The 12589-nt window shown below is 40.7% G+C and overlaps 1 protein-coding gene across 1 annotated transcript in view; it reads left to right on the top strand.

Moving 5' to 3' along the window:
- pcsk5a (proprotein convertase subtilisin/kexin type 5a) overlaps positions 1 to 12558 on the top strand; it is a 36058-nt gene extending 23500 nt beyond the window's left edge. The window contains 16 exon segments of the mRNA XM_078271930.1: positions 467 to 603; positions 1218 to 1418; positions 1574 to 1642; positions 1802 to 1844; positions 2010 to 2155; positions 3048 to 3248; positions 4999 to 5082; positions 5200 to 5398; positions 6274 to 6488; positions 7387 to 7629; positions 8330 to 8566; positions 8674 to 8851; positions 9507 to 9724; positions 9939 to 10039; positions 10456 to 10693; positions 11693 to 12558. Of these exon segments, the coding sequence (XP_078128056.1) occupies positions 467 to 603; positions 1218 to 1418; positions 1574 to 1642; positions 1802 to 1844; positions 2010 to 2155; positions 3048 to 3248; positions 4999 to 5082; positions 5200 to 5398; positions 6274 to 6488; positions 7387 to 7629; positions 8330 to 8566; positions 8674 to 8851; positions 9507 to 9724; positions 9939 to 10039; positions 10456 to 10693; positions 11693 to 12120 (2938 nt within the window). The 3' untranslated portion in view covers positions 12121 to 12558.
- Positions 12559 to 12589: the final 31 nt, after the last annotated feature.

Consider the following 12589-nt stretch of genomic DNA (forward strand, 5'->3'; position numbering starts at 1 on the left):
TAGTAAATCAATAAAAATGTGATAAATGTCAGTTTGTAGTATGTCGAATAGCAGGGTTCCTGCAGGCCTTAAAAAGTCAAAAATTTCAAAATCAAAATTTTAAGTATTATGTTCTAGGTTGTAAATAATTTTCAATAATAATAATTTTTACTGTATGGAATGTTGGGAATAGATTAGTGTTGCTGAGATATTGCTCATCAGCAGATGAATTGGTTATCAACAATTTCAAATAATCAGCGCTGGTGTCTAAAAAATCCCTCATTACCTCCAAGTTTAAGCGACCATCCCCACCCCTCCCTCTCTTCTCACTGTGTCAACACACTCCGCTTTATCTGTGTAACTCTGCCATATGTTACATGCTGGGATAAAAATGAGTTTAGCTCATTTGCATAGACATAATTCAAAGCTGTTGATTTTGTGGTGTTGCAGCTGAAAAAAGTGGTTCTGATGTTGTTGTCGGCTGCAGGGCTCTAGATGCAGGCCGCTGCGTGGCGGAGTGTGCCAAGGGCAAGTACCAGTCAGGTGGCCAGTGTCACCTGTGTGACCACACCTGTGCCACCTGTGTGGATGCAGGGTCTGCCAACTGTACCAGCTGTGACACTGGTAAGGACTGAACACATGAATCACACTGTTTGTGTGTGTGTGTGAGAGAGTGACAAACAATTGACTGATTAATATATCAGTCTGCTGTCCATAATGCCACATATTGTTGATCATGTTTATCTGTTGCTAACATGCGAAACAGAAAATGGTACGGTTTTTCTCCCTTTCCAGTCACTGTAATGGTCTCAAAATCACTTGGTACATGCACGCAAAGCAGAGCCTCCTAAAACATATAAATCAAAATGCATTTTTACCTAATTATGCAAATGAACAGACAGTTTACCCTTCTGTAAAAATAACTAGCAGGACTATATTAATTTATTATTATTATAATAAACAAAGACATTTGTGTGCTAAAATGTGACTTGGAGACCTGTTTTGCAGTACAGTGAGTAAAATAAAGAGAGCCGATTTAAGAACTACACTTATGTAGGTGAATGGTAAGCTAAAATTTGTGTGCATTGCTCCATAGAATAACACATACTCTGTACTTAACGAGTCCATGTATTTTACCAACGTTACACTAAAATCCAAATGGCTATGGCAAACCAAACGTATGCATGACCAGGAATTTCAACATCATACTTCTTTTAACCATGATTGTTTTCCTCCAGATAAGTTTGGACTGGAGCGTTACCTGTATAAAGGCCTGTGTGTGGACGCCTGTCCTGAGGCCTTCTACCACACTGAGGAGAGGAGCTGTGAGGCTTGTTCGGACCACTGCCGGCTCTGCTCGAGCCCCACCCACTGCCTCAATTGTAACTCTTCCTACTACGTCTCAGATGGAGTGTGTGTTAAGCTGGAGTGTGGAGAAGGTAACAGCATTTTGTATGAGCTGGTTTTCTTATGTCATGCTACACAGTGTCAAAGAGGACCTTGAAAAGCTTAGTCTCGCACCTGTCCCTTCGCTCTCTCACCCTCTTTTCTTTCCCTATATCTTTCTTTCACACTCTTTTCCTTTTTTTCCCAGGGGAGGTGGAGGATCCAGATTACGACGAGTGTATGGCCTGTGAGGAGGGCTGCAGGAAGTGTGTCTTGTGTAAGTCACGGCTCAGTAGCCATAAAGTTTCCCCTAAATGAACGTTGCCTACAGGAGACCGAGCTCTCCTGTTCAGTGTGTTGCCGGCCACGTTCAAGGGTTTCTCCTGGTAGTTCCTGTTAAAACGAGAGCTGAGTTTTTTTTGTCTGCTTTCAACAGATAACCCCAGGCATTGCCTTTCCTGCACTGAGGGCTTTTACAAGTAAGGCTGTGTGCCTCACTGTCGCCATGTGTGATCTCACCTCTCTGCACTCGCTCTGCCTTTCAGTTTACTGCTACACTAGAATGAAAAGAGCCCTTTTTGGTGTCTGTCTGTCTGTCTGTCTGTCAGTCAGTCACAGGTATAGACTGCTGCTTTTGTTAACAGTTTTCAGGATGGCTGCTACAGAAACTGCCCGGCTAAGACGTACAGCGTGGTGGAAGAGGAGATGACCTGCGTTCCATGTGATGACAACTGCGTGAGCTGTGATGAACATGAGTGCTACTGGTGTGAGACCGACCTCTTCTTATCAGGTAGAACTGCCCCACTTGGCCAAGGCATGAAGCATTATTTACATTTCTTGGCGGAGGAAGTATTCAGATCCTTTACTGAAAACATCAATACTGCAATATAAAAATACTCTATTACAAGTAAAAATCTTGTATTGAAAGTTTTATAATATGTTGGATTATTATTACTGATGCATTAATGTGTAAGTAGCATTTTACTTTTCTAGTTGGTTTTTAATTGTATATACTGTTGGGTAGTTTAATCTTAAACAATGCATTATATTTCATGAGATAATCAAATCTTTTGTATGTAAACTTTTAATATTCAAATGTACTAGTAATTATAGCTGTCAGATAAATGTAGTGGAGTAAAAAAGTACAATATTTTTTTCTGAAATAAGATGCATTATCGAGTATCAAAAGTGATCAACATGCCCAAAGGCCCCTTACAGTTATATTATCATGTTTACTATATTTTATGAGAACTGATGTTTAAGCTTGTAAGCAGGTCAAACTAATTTTAACTACTTTATGTTGACTAATTTAATGCATCATATTTTACGAGATGATCATTAATTTTTTAAGTATTAATCTCTCAAAGTGACTAGTAACTATGGCCAGGGCAAGATTAACCCACCAGCAAAATGGCTGTGGTTCCTAAATCTACCCACCCAAGTTAGTTTGAGATGTTTTGATTACACACCCCTTTTTTTTTTTTTTTTTTTAACAGCATGCACCATGTAAGCGTGATATCAACTGATCTATTAAAAGTAATAAAACTTGATTTTGACACAGGATCTGTAAAAAGCCTTGAATCGGTATTGGGAGTTCCCCTTTAAGTATAGTACAAGTACCTAAAATAGTGAGTTGTAGGCTTCATACAATGTATATTGAAAAAAAAAAAAACGTTTCCCAGAGGGGAGTTGTGTTTCAGTGTGTCCTGATGGTTTCTATGGCGACGAAGACACCAATGACTGTGAGGAGTGTCACTCAGCCTGTGAGACATGTGGCGGCCCGGAGGACGATGACTGTCTGTCGTGTGAGGAGGGAAAGATGCTGGAAAATGGAGAGTGTCTCTCTGACCATGAGGTCTGTCCCATTAAGACCTTTCGCAGCGGTGAGACTTATACTTACGTATTCCACTAATCCAACTGTCTGCTAATAATGAATCAGGGATTTGGACACTTTCACAGGGGCAGAAAAGAAATCTTGGAGGGTAATTGGTCTGTGTGCCACCGTCCCTGAACCCCGAACCAACTTAAGTACTGGAAACGGGCAGAACTACTGAACGTCGGCTGGATACAGACTTTAAAATAATTGATTGTATATGCTGAACATTTAGTTCCCCCCCAAGAATTAGTTGGGCAGACCTTAAAACAACATATGGTAATTAGTGCGAGGCAAGACATTTTAATTATAGGAACTAAAGTAACTCTGGTAAAAGTACATAGGTCAATACAAAGGTTGAAAATGAACACACACAAGTGAAGTTATTCTTAAACTTTAAGTCATGGCAGCTACAAAACCACAAATTAAAGCCCCTTCACACAACATTTGGAATCAATCAACATTTATTTCAATCAACAGTTATTTATATAGCACTTTATAGCAACCAGCAGGTATCCAAAGTGCTTTACATCAGGAACCAAGAATAAAACAACATATCATACAATAAAAAGAATGAAACATAGAAAACGGTAAAATCAGAAAAGGTTACATAAAAACAGGAGAGGGAAATTGTCACATCACGACTACGTATTAAAAGCCATTCTAAACAAATTTAATCTAAACTTTTAATACGTAGTAGTGGTGTGAGAATGTTGCAGGACGCAATTGGACTTTTGTGGAATGGCCTGTTGATTTAAGAGTAGGTTTAAGTAACTTAGTTTTTTTTTCTTAACGCCATTATTGGAAGACATTTTGGGAAACACGCTTTCTGAAGGGTTGAACAAATGAGACATAACATGTTAATAAGTACAATTTAAAGGTGTTGGTAGGCAGACTTTAAAAACTTTGGACAGAGCCAGTCTAGATGTTTCCCCCTGCTTCCAGTTGTTATGTTAAGCTAGCTTACCGCCTGCTGGCTCTAGCTTCATATTTAGCATACCAACATGAGAGTGGTGTCAATCTTCTAATGTCATTCTTGATATGAAAGCAGATACATGTATTTCCCAAAATGTCGAATGATAGTCTATATAAATTAGACTACTAGCAGTACTGTATATCTTGCAGCAACCATTGTTTTCAACCTATATGTACTGCAAGTCGCTAAGCAGATAGGACGGAGGTTAAATTAATCATCGATGCGTCGTGATGCGGACCTGGATGATTCAGCATCGATGCAGTGACAGACCATAATCGATTTATTTCCTACAGATGCTACTTGTTGATTTTCCGGGTGCTGATTTTTGTTTTTGCCTTATGTCTGTTGTCTGCTTTGTTCAGAGTCCGCTACATTAAGTGTCTTTTTAAAGAGCAGATACAATAAAAAAGGGAGTTCATATATATATCTGACTGCTTGAATTTGTTGATTAAAAACCATGTGTAGCTATATATATATATATATATATATATATATATATATATATATATATATATATATATATATATATATATATATATATATATATATATATAAAAAATAATATTGAGGAGGTGACGCATTGTGATTTCCAATCGTTGATAGGGTCATCGAATCGTGAGACCAGTGAAGATTGACTCCCCTAGCAGATGGCCTTCCACTATCTGACTAAAATGTTCGAGCTCCAGCTGTTAGCTAGACAGTGATTTGTACTATAGTGGTCCTGGATCAGGGATTGGTTTCCCTCTGTGGCTCTATCATGTTCACTGTGTTGTTTCCCCTTCAGATGACGGAGCATGTGAAGACTGCCACACATCCTGTGAGTCCTGCTCTGGAGAAGAGAAGAATCAGTGTACAACATGTGCAAAAGGTCTGTCAGTCACTTGCATAGATTATTGGTTTGAATACTTTCAGATCTGGTTACACCACAGCATATCCAGCTATTTCGCAGTGCAGTGATGAGGTTTACTCTTTCTTCCTCCTACAGGGCGGTTTCTGACTACACAGCAAACATGTGTGTCAAAGTGCCCGGGAGGCTTCTTTGCAAGTCGGCTAAGCGGTGTTTGTGAGGTCTGCCCTCCAGGCTGTTTGCAGTGTGTGGATGCTCAGCACTGCACCCGCTGTCAGAGCCCTCGTAAAGCTCAGTTATTCCTGCAGGCTGGACAGTGTGTCCAACAGTGTGTCAGGTAGAGGTCAATCCTATCAAATATATAAACATAAATGTGTATGTTTATCCACACTGGGACACAAGTGTGCTTCAGCATCTGGAAATTGATTATTCTCTTTTGGGAAATACTGTGGGGGAATTAACCCTGCTGCCAAAATCATGGTAAATCTCATCTTTTGTTAACAACAGGCCATGTGTTTGAGGCACGATCTCCGAAGAGCCAAAATAAAATTGCAGGAGAACATGGCCATGGTTTTGACGTATCCTACTTGATGTTAATGTGGCATTAAATTGTGACATCCTTGAGTTTGAAAGAATATCTCGTCCTTGCTGAAGAGGTCCTTGAAGCTCCATTAGCCCTGAGATGACCATTTTAGCTTTTTGGCCATGAGGGCTTTATTTTTTTATTTTACTTTAATGCAGCTTTTTGAGCAATACTTAAGTGTTACATGATTGTCTGGATGATTTGTCAGTCATCTTGTTTACCCCAGCAGCACACACACATTCATCACAGCATATTTAATATTTTTTTTCACATAGTGAAAAAGAGAGAGATATATATATATATATATATATATATATTGTGTGTATATATATGTATATATATGTATGTATGTATGTATATATATGTATATGTGTGTGTAATCCAGTTTGATACATATTACAAGGAAAGCCGATCAATTAAGAGACTCTTAACACAACAATAGTGTTAATACTTGCCGTAAAGTAGGAATTTGAAAGTAGTGCATTGGTTAGTGATGCATCTAATTTATGTCCATTATGCAGCATGGTTAAACTGATATGGACAAGGATGCAAATGCAAAAGTATACATGCATAATGAGCCCAGTGTACTGGTCATGTGTGTTTACTGATGTCTGCTTGGCTTCTGTCAGGGGTTATCCTGCCGGCCAGGTGTGTCGTAGCTGTGCAGCGGGCTGTGCGTCCTGTGGGAAGAACGCCACCCACTGCCTGGGCTGTGAAGAACCTCTCCTCCTACACAAGCACCAGTGTGTGGAGGAGTGTCCTCTAGCGCACACTGTCCGGGACGGGGAGTGCCAACACTGCCCCTCAGCCTGCCAGGAGTGCAACCCGCTCGGGCAGTGCACAGGTACTGAAACACGATGCAAATAGGGACAGATTCAGCTGTTACAACTCGTTCAGACTAATGCAGAATGTGCTTTAACCTCACTATAGTCGACTTTGGATGGTGTTATCATTACCAGAAAGCGGTTATTGTCGGTCAGTGTGCCTGACGGTCCACCACTTTGATCCAAACTAAAATATCTCAACATTGTCAGATGGCTTGCCATGACATTTTGTGCATGTATTCATGGTTCCCAGACAGTGTATCATAATTGCTTTGTAATCCTCTGACTTTTCCTTTAGCACCACCATTAGGTTGACATTTTTGTTTTTTAGTGAAATAACTCACAGCTATTATACTGTAAGTATTGTCATGAAATTTAGTACAGACATGTCCCACACAGGATCAATTATAATTCTAATAACTGGTGATCCCTTAACTTTTCCTGTAGGCCTATCAAAACTTGTCTGCTACCTTGGATGGCAACCAAATGCCTGCAAACTAATGACTTTCCCATCAGCCTCAGCTCTACTTTGCATACTAACATGCTAAACTAAGATGGTAAACATGATAAACATTATACCTGCTAATCATCACCAGCATTAGCATTGTTAATCTGAACATACTGACCTCTTGCTGTAACTCATGGTCTTGTTCTCCACTAAATGCATTCTGTCTAGATGAATATCAGTATGTTTTTTTACTCCATGTACTGTTTACACACACCATTTGACTCATCTGTCTCAAGTCTATTTTTCTGTCATGTCTTGTCACTTTTTGCTCAAATGAAATCGATGCCTGACAGAGAGATGACTTTTTTCCTCTTGCAATCCTCTCCAAGACGTTAGGTTACTTAGTATAGATTTACTGAGTTGTACTAAATTGCTCTTCCATGCAGTGCTAAAAGCTGTTCTTTGTGCAGGCTGTGAGGAGTATCACTTTCTCCACGAGGGCCTGTGTGTGCCAGACTGTCCTGAGAGGTTCTTTGAGGACAAAGAGCAAAGGGAGTGTTTGCAATGCCACCCTGACTGCACTTTGTGTGATGGTCCGACCAACAATGACTGTGATGTCTGTATAGACCCAGAGGCCACTCTGCACGATGGGGCATGTTTGGAAGCCTGCCCCTCCCATACCTACAGAGACTCTATAACAGGAGAATGTAAAGGTACAACAGAAAACATACAGCACGTTTATCTGCCCGTTTCAGAGTTTTGGTAACTAAAATGCTGAGTTGCATAGAGCACAAGCAAAAACATGCACTCATCTGATCAAAACCCATTTATTTTAATATTACTTTACTTATTTTGTAATATACATTCAGTACTCCTGTCCTTTTTAGGTATGACAAATGCAGAGACTCCATTTCTCCTGAAACTTTGTTTTCTCCTTACTGATGAAACATTTTCTGTCCTAGCGTCCTTCATGCATTTTCTCAATTATATTCTCTACTATGCCTGAGTGTGTTTCCTGACTTTAGCTCAGACTAAAATAGCAAAGCTTTTCAGACAACAGGCAGCTGTCAAACTTGAAAACAGAACAGCGATGTCAAAGACAGTTCCCTAGAGAAAGAGGCACTTTGGTTTTTGTTATCCCACAACACAGAGGATGGTTAGTTTCTCCTAGGAAAATGTAGGCGATGCCCACTTTTGTTGCTACATACAGTAGCTGCCAGCACGGTGAGGTTTAAGGTTTATTTTTTATCCAAAGTTAAAAAAAAAAGTCTGCAGGCTGCTGTTTTCACAGATCACTCTTTGAGAATCCAATAGGTGAAAACCAGATCAGATAAAGTGTATTCCTGCATACAAATGTGCTTCAGTAAAGGTGTGAATCCTTTGACTGAGTTACTTTTTCACATGTATTTCCAGAATGTGATGCATCTTGCCTAACCTGCTTTGGGCCCCACGCTGGCTCCTGCGCCAGCTGCAGAGAGGGTCAGAGGCTAGAGGGCTACAGCCATTGTGTGTCATCGAGCAGCAACTGCTCGCCTCAGCAGTACGCAGACCAGGATGGGAAATGCCATCCGTGTCACAAATATTGCCACCGGTGTTCAGGTCCCGGCAAAACTCAGTGCCTAAGCTGCAACCAGAGACATCTCCTGCTCAGTATGTTTGGTCTTTGCTCATGAATTCTCTTAAATCTGCTAAAATGCTCTGCAACCATCGGTTACTTGTTTGTACAGCTTCATGATAATGTGTGTTTGTTGGTACAGATGGCACCTGTGTGGAGAAATGCCCCACAGGCTACTATGAGGATGAGTCGGGGCAGAAATGTGAACTATGCCACCCTTCCTGTCAGTCCTGCGTTGGAAAGCACAGCCACGAGTGTCTCGCCTGTAAAACCCACCTATTTCGAGAGGGCAAAGAGTGTGTGGAGACCTGCCAGCACAGGTAGTTTAACCTGCTCACCGTCCAGCTGCGTCGCTCATCCATCACATTAAGTGCGGTCACACAGAGTTGTCATTAATAAAAAATCGGGCTAGTCCCATAATGTCATTGTGGACACTAAACCATTGCTTTTCTTCAGTTAGCTGGACAGGGCTGCAGTTTAGAGATGGAAGCTCATTTAGCCTGAGATTTAAATAGCCCTTCATGTGGCCCGTAAAATGCTAATTAGACTTGATTTTATTTGGGGTGCGGTGATTGAGAGAGTTAAATTAATGTGCCGTTAAATTGATGTGCGTTATGTGCAATACTCAAGAGAAAACACAAAAGGGATCCAAAGCCTATTTATTCCTCGGCCAACCCTACATACTTTCAGACCTTTATGGAAGCAATGCAGCATATAGCAAAAAACAAACAAACGTATATATCACTTTGAATTTATAATGCAGAACCTGTGTCTCACTTAAGTGTTTTGTTATGACTTTGTTCCTGTCATGGTGTCTTGGTCAGTCATGTCTGAGTAGTTAAAGTTGTGTATTATCTGTATGTGACTGAGTGGCTGTGGAAAGGAATTTCCTTTGAGGATAAACAAAACTCTAATCTCATCTCCTTTTAATTGAATCTTATCTATCATAACTTTTCTCACCATCTATCCGATCAGTCACTATGGAAACACGGGCTCAAGGGTGTGTGAGAAGTGTGACCCGAGTTGCGGAGAGTGTATCGGGGGCGGGGAGGACAGCTGCCTGAGCTGTGCTCTGGGTCTTATCTACTTGCGGAAAGAAGGCCGTTGCCTCCCCTCGTGCCCTCAGGGATACTACCACGACGCGGTGCACAGGACCTGTGAGCCCTGCCACACCAGCTGCAGAACATGCTCAGGTATAAGCGTCCAATATTAATATTTCCAGCAGCAGGACAGTGTATGTGGAATTGACTGAAAATAAACTACATTGCTTAGGCTTTGGCTACACAGATAATACTTGTTCATAGGATCAATTCATTGTTGGTTCTTATATTTTCTTGGGCTTTGTTGACAATAGGAAAAATCCAGAATATCCCCTGACTTACCCTTTAAGTTGTCGTGTATCTGCAGGAAGAGATTCCCAGTCCTGTGAATCATGCTACCCTGGATACCTGCACTCAGATGGCATGTGTGAGTCCATGTGCGACATAGGCCTGTATCCTGTAATAAAGGTAACCACACTGTTTTTAGGTTTTATTTGACAAATATTAACATCTTTTTATTTAAAAAAAAAAAAAAACTTTACCCTGCTTCACCCAAATAATGGTGAATGTTTTGGCCCCAGGTATCATATAATGTAAGTCAGACAATTCTTTTAGTACTGCACCAGTGGAAATCTCAAAACGGCAGAGTGAAAATTATTACCGTGTTCAAAATAAATCTCCTGGCTTGTGCTGTGAGGCAACTGACTGAAAGTGTTTGGCATGTAGATGCATATTAATTGATTAAACTGAGAGGCAATGCAGAACTTATGTTCAGTCCTTTTTAGTAATGAAAGTCCTGCATATCTTTGGAGGTAAAGAATCAGTAGTTGTGATGTAAAATGCATGCTGTAGTCTTTTCAGTCCTCTCTCTTGCCACTTATCAGGGTTCAGGCCACATTTGTGAAGGCTGTGACAGCTCCTGTATGGCGTGTTGGGGGCCCGGTCCAGCCAACTGCACCAAGTGTCCTACTCAGGCCATCTTAGAAGCTGGAGGGCGCTGTTTGCTCTGTTGCCGCCATGAGGAGGAGGAGGAGGAGGAGGAGGAGGAGGAGGATGATGATGATGATGAGGCAGCTGCCACAACACAGCAGCAGGACTGTTGTAACTGCACCGAGACTCGAGGTAGGCTGTAGGTCGGTCTTGCTTATTGTAAGAAAATGGAGGAGGATGGAGAGGCACGACTGGGTTTGAAGTGTCAGGTGTTATTTTCTGGATAAACTTTGTCAACACTGACATTCAGATTGCTTACTCACTACTCACTCAGTCTATAAAATGTCAGAACAGCTAAAAATGCCCATCATAATTTCCCATAGCTCACTGATATCTTTAAGTTGCATGTTTTGTCTGACCAACAGTCCCAAACCGGCAAAAATATTCTACTTCCAGTGACGGTTTCAGTATTTGCATACAATTATATAAATCTGACAAATAACAAATTATGATGAAATTGGTTATGGTGGTACTATGACAAAAGATAATTAGAAATGCTTTGTAAATTGCTGCACTATTAATGCAATAACCCTACTTGCTTTTATTATTTATCTCGAACAATCAATGTTGCAACTTGTTACTTGAAAACGTATTTTCTCAGTTTTTTTATTCACTTTGAAAATGGAGAAGATTGTTTTTGTAGGACCCGATGCTCAAAGTAAGAACATGGATTATTTCACATTAAGATTCCTCTCACTGGTTTGAAGTGGGCGGGACTTGGTTAGAAAAATGTGATGTCATGTACTATTGTGCACAAACAATGTGTCAACATTTGAATCACAATGTGATAACAGTTGGTGGGTTGACAGGCCACTGTAATCAAATCTGACCCACACAAAATAATACCTTTTTAAAAGTTTGTATTTTTAACGGATTATTGCCTAACTTAGTCATTAATATTTAACGTGAGCATTTCTTTTAGGGGCTTTAAAATGTCATATGGATGATGTCATATTTGCATTTTTACTGCAATGAGTAGTGTTCCTTTTGATGTTCAATTCTAGCATCGTTTTAGGGAGACTGTTAACTGGAAATAATATCGATCGCTTTCGGACTCTCGGCTGGCAGTCTTTTTGTAGCTCTAAGAAATGTTTTAATGTGTCTAAACTTCCTGTCTTTGTGGGTTTCTAGGAGAGTGCATCCTGAGCACCAACTTCGCCTTTAGGAATGAGGAGGCCGGAGGTAACCTGGCAATTTTCATTATCTCCTGCATCCTGTTGGTGCTGGGACTGGTGGCTGTCGTCTTCCTCATCAGGCACTCCCGCTCCAAGAGAGCGCCCCCAGACATCACTCCCCGCGGCTACGAGAAGCTGGGCTCCGGCAACAGACTCGGCGGCTACAGAAGTCGCGCCAGCTCCTCTGGCGGTCGGTTCCAGGAGGCTCAGTTGGTTGACATGACTGAACGTCACTCAGGGAGTAAGGAGGAGGAGGATGATGATGATGAAGACATTGTTTATATGGGCCAGGATGGCACCGTGTACAGGAAGTTTCGGTACGGACAGCTGGGAGAGAACGAGGACGAGTTGGAGTATGATGATGAGAGCTACACGTTCCGGTGAAGTATAAGAATTTCTCTAAAGATCTCTCTCGATCTCGATCTCTCTCTCTCTCTCTTTCGGACAGACCAGTTATCCTTCACTGAGTAGGAGTTGAACCAAATAAGACATAAAAAGCTATTTATAATAAGGAGCATTTTACAACTGCTTTCCATTCACAAAATGTGCTGCAAAAAAAGATACATACTTATGACTTTTTACACTTGGCTTTCTGGACTTTGTTTGGAGTACGATGACTTCCCACATATGAATTAGTCATGGGCATTTACTAGTTTTGACAGTTTCATTAATCATATTAATTTTAAATTTTTGTGGTGTGGATTAGCATTTTAAAATGTAATTAATCATGGTATTTTGCTTTTCTATAGTACTCCAATGTTATCATTGAATTTCAATTTTATGTGTTCTGTTTAAATAAAGTCTTGAAAAGATGCAGAGTCAGTCATGGGCATAAAAAGACCAATACTATCCT

This window comes from Sander vitreus, chromosome 16 (assembly GCF_031162955.1).
Source record: "Sander vitreus isolate 19-12246 chromosome 16, sanVit1, whole genome shotgun sequence".
Lineage (NCBI taxonomy): Eukaryota > Metazoa > Chordata > Actinopteri > Perciformes > Percidae > Sander > Sander vitreus.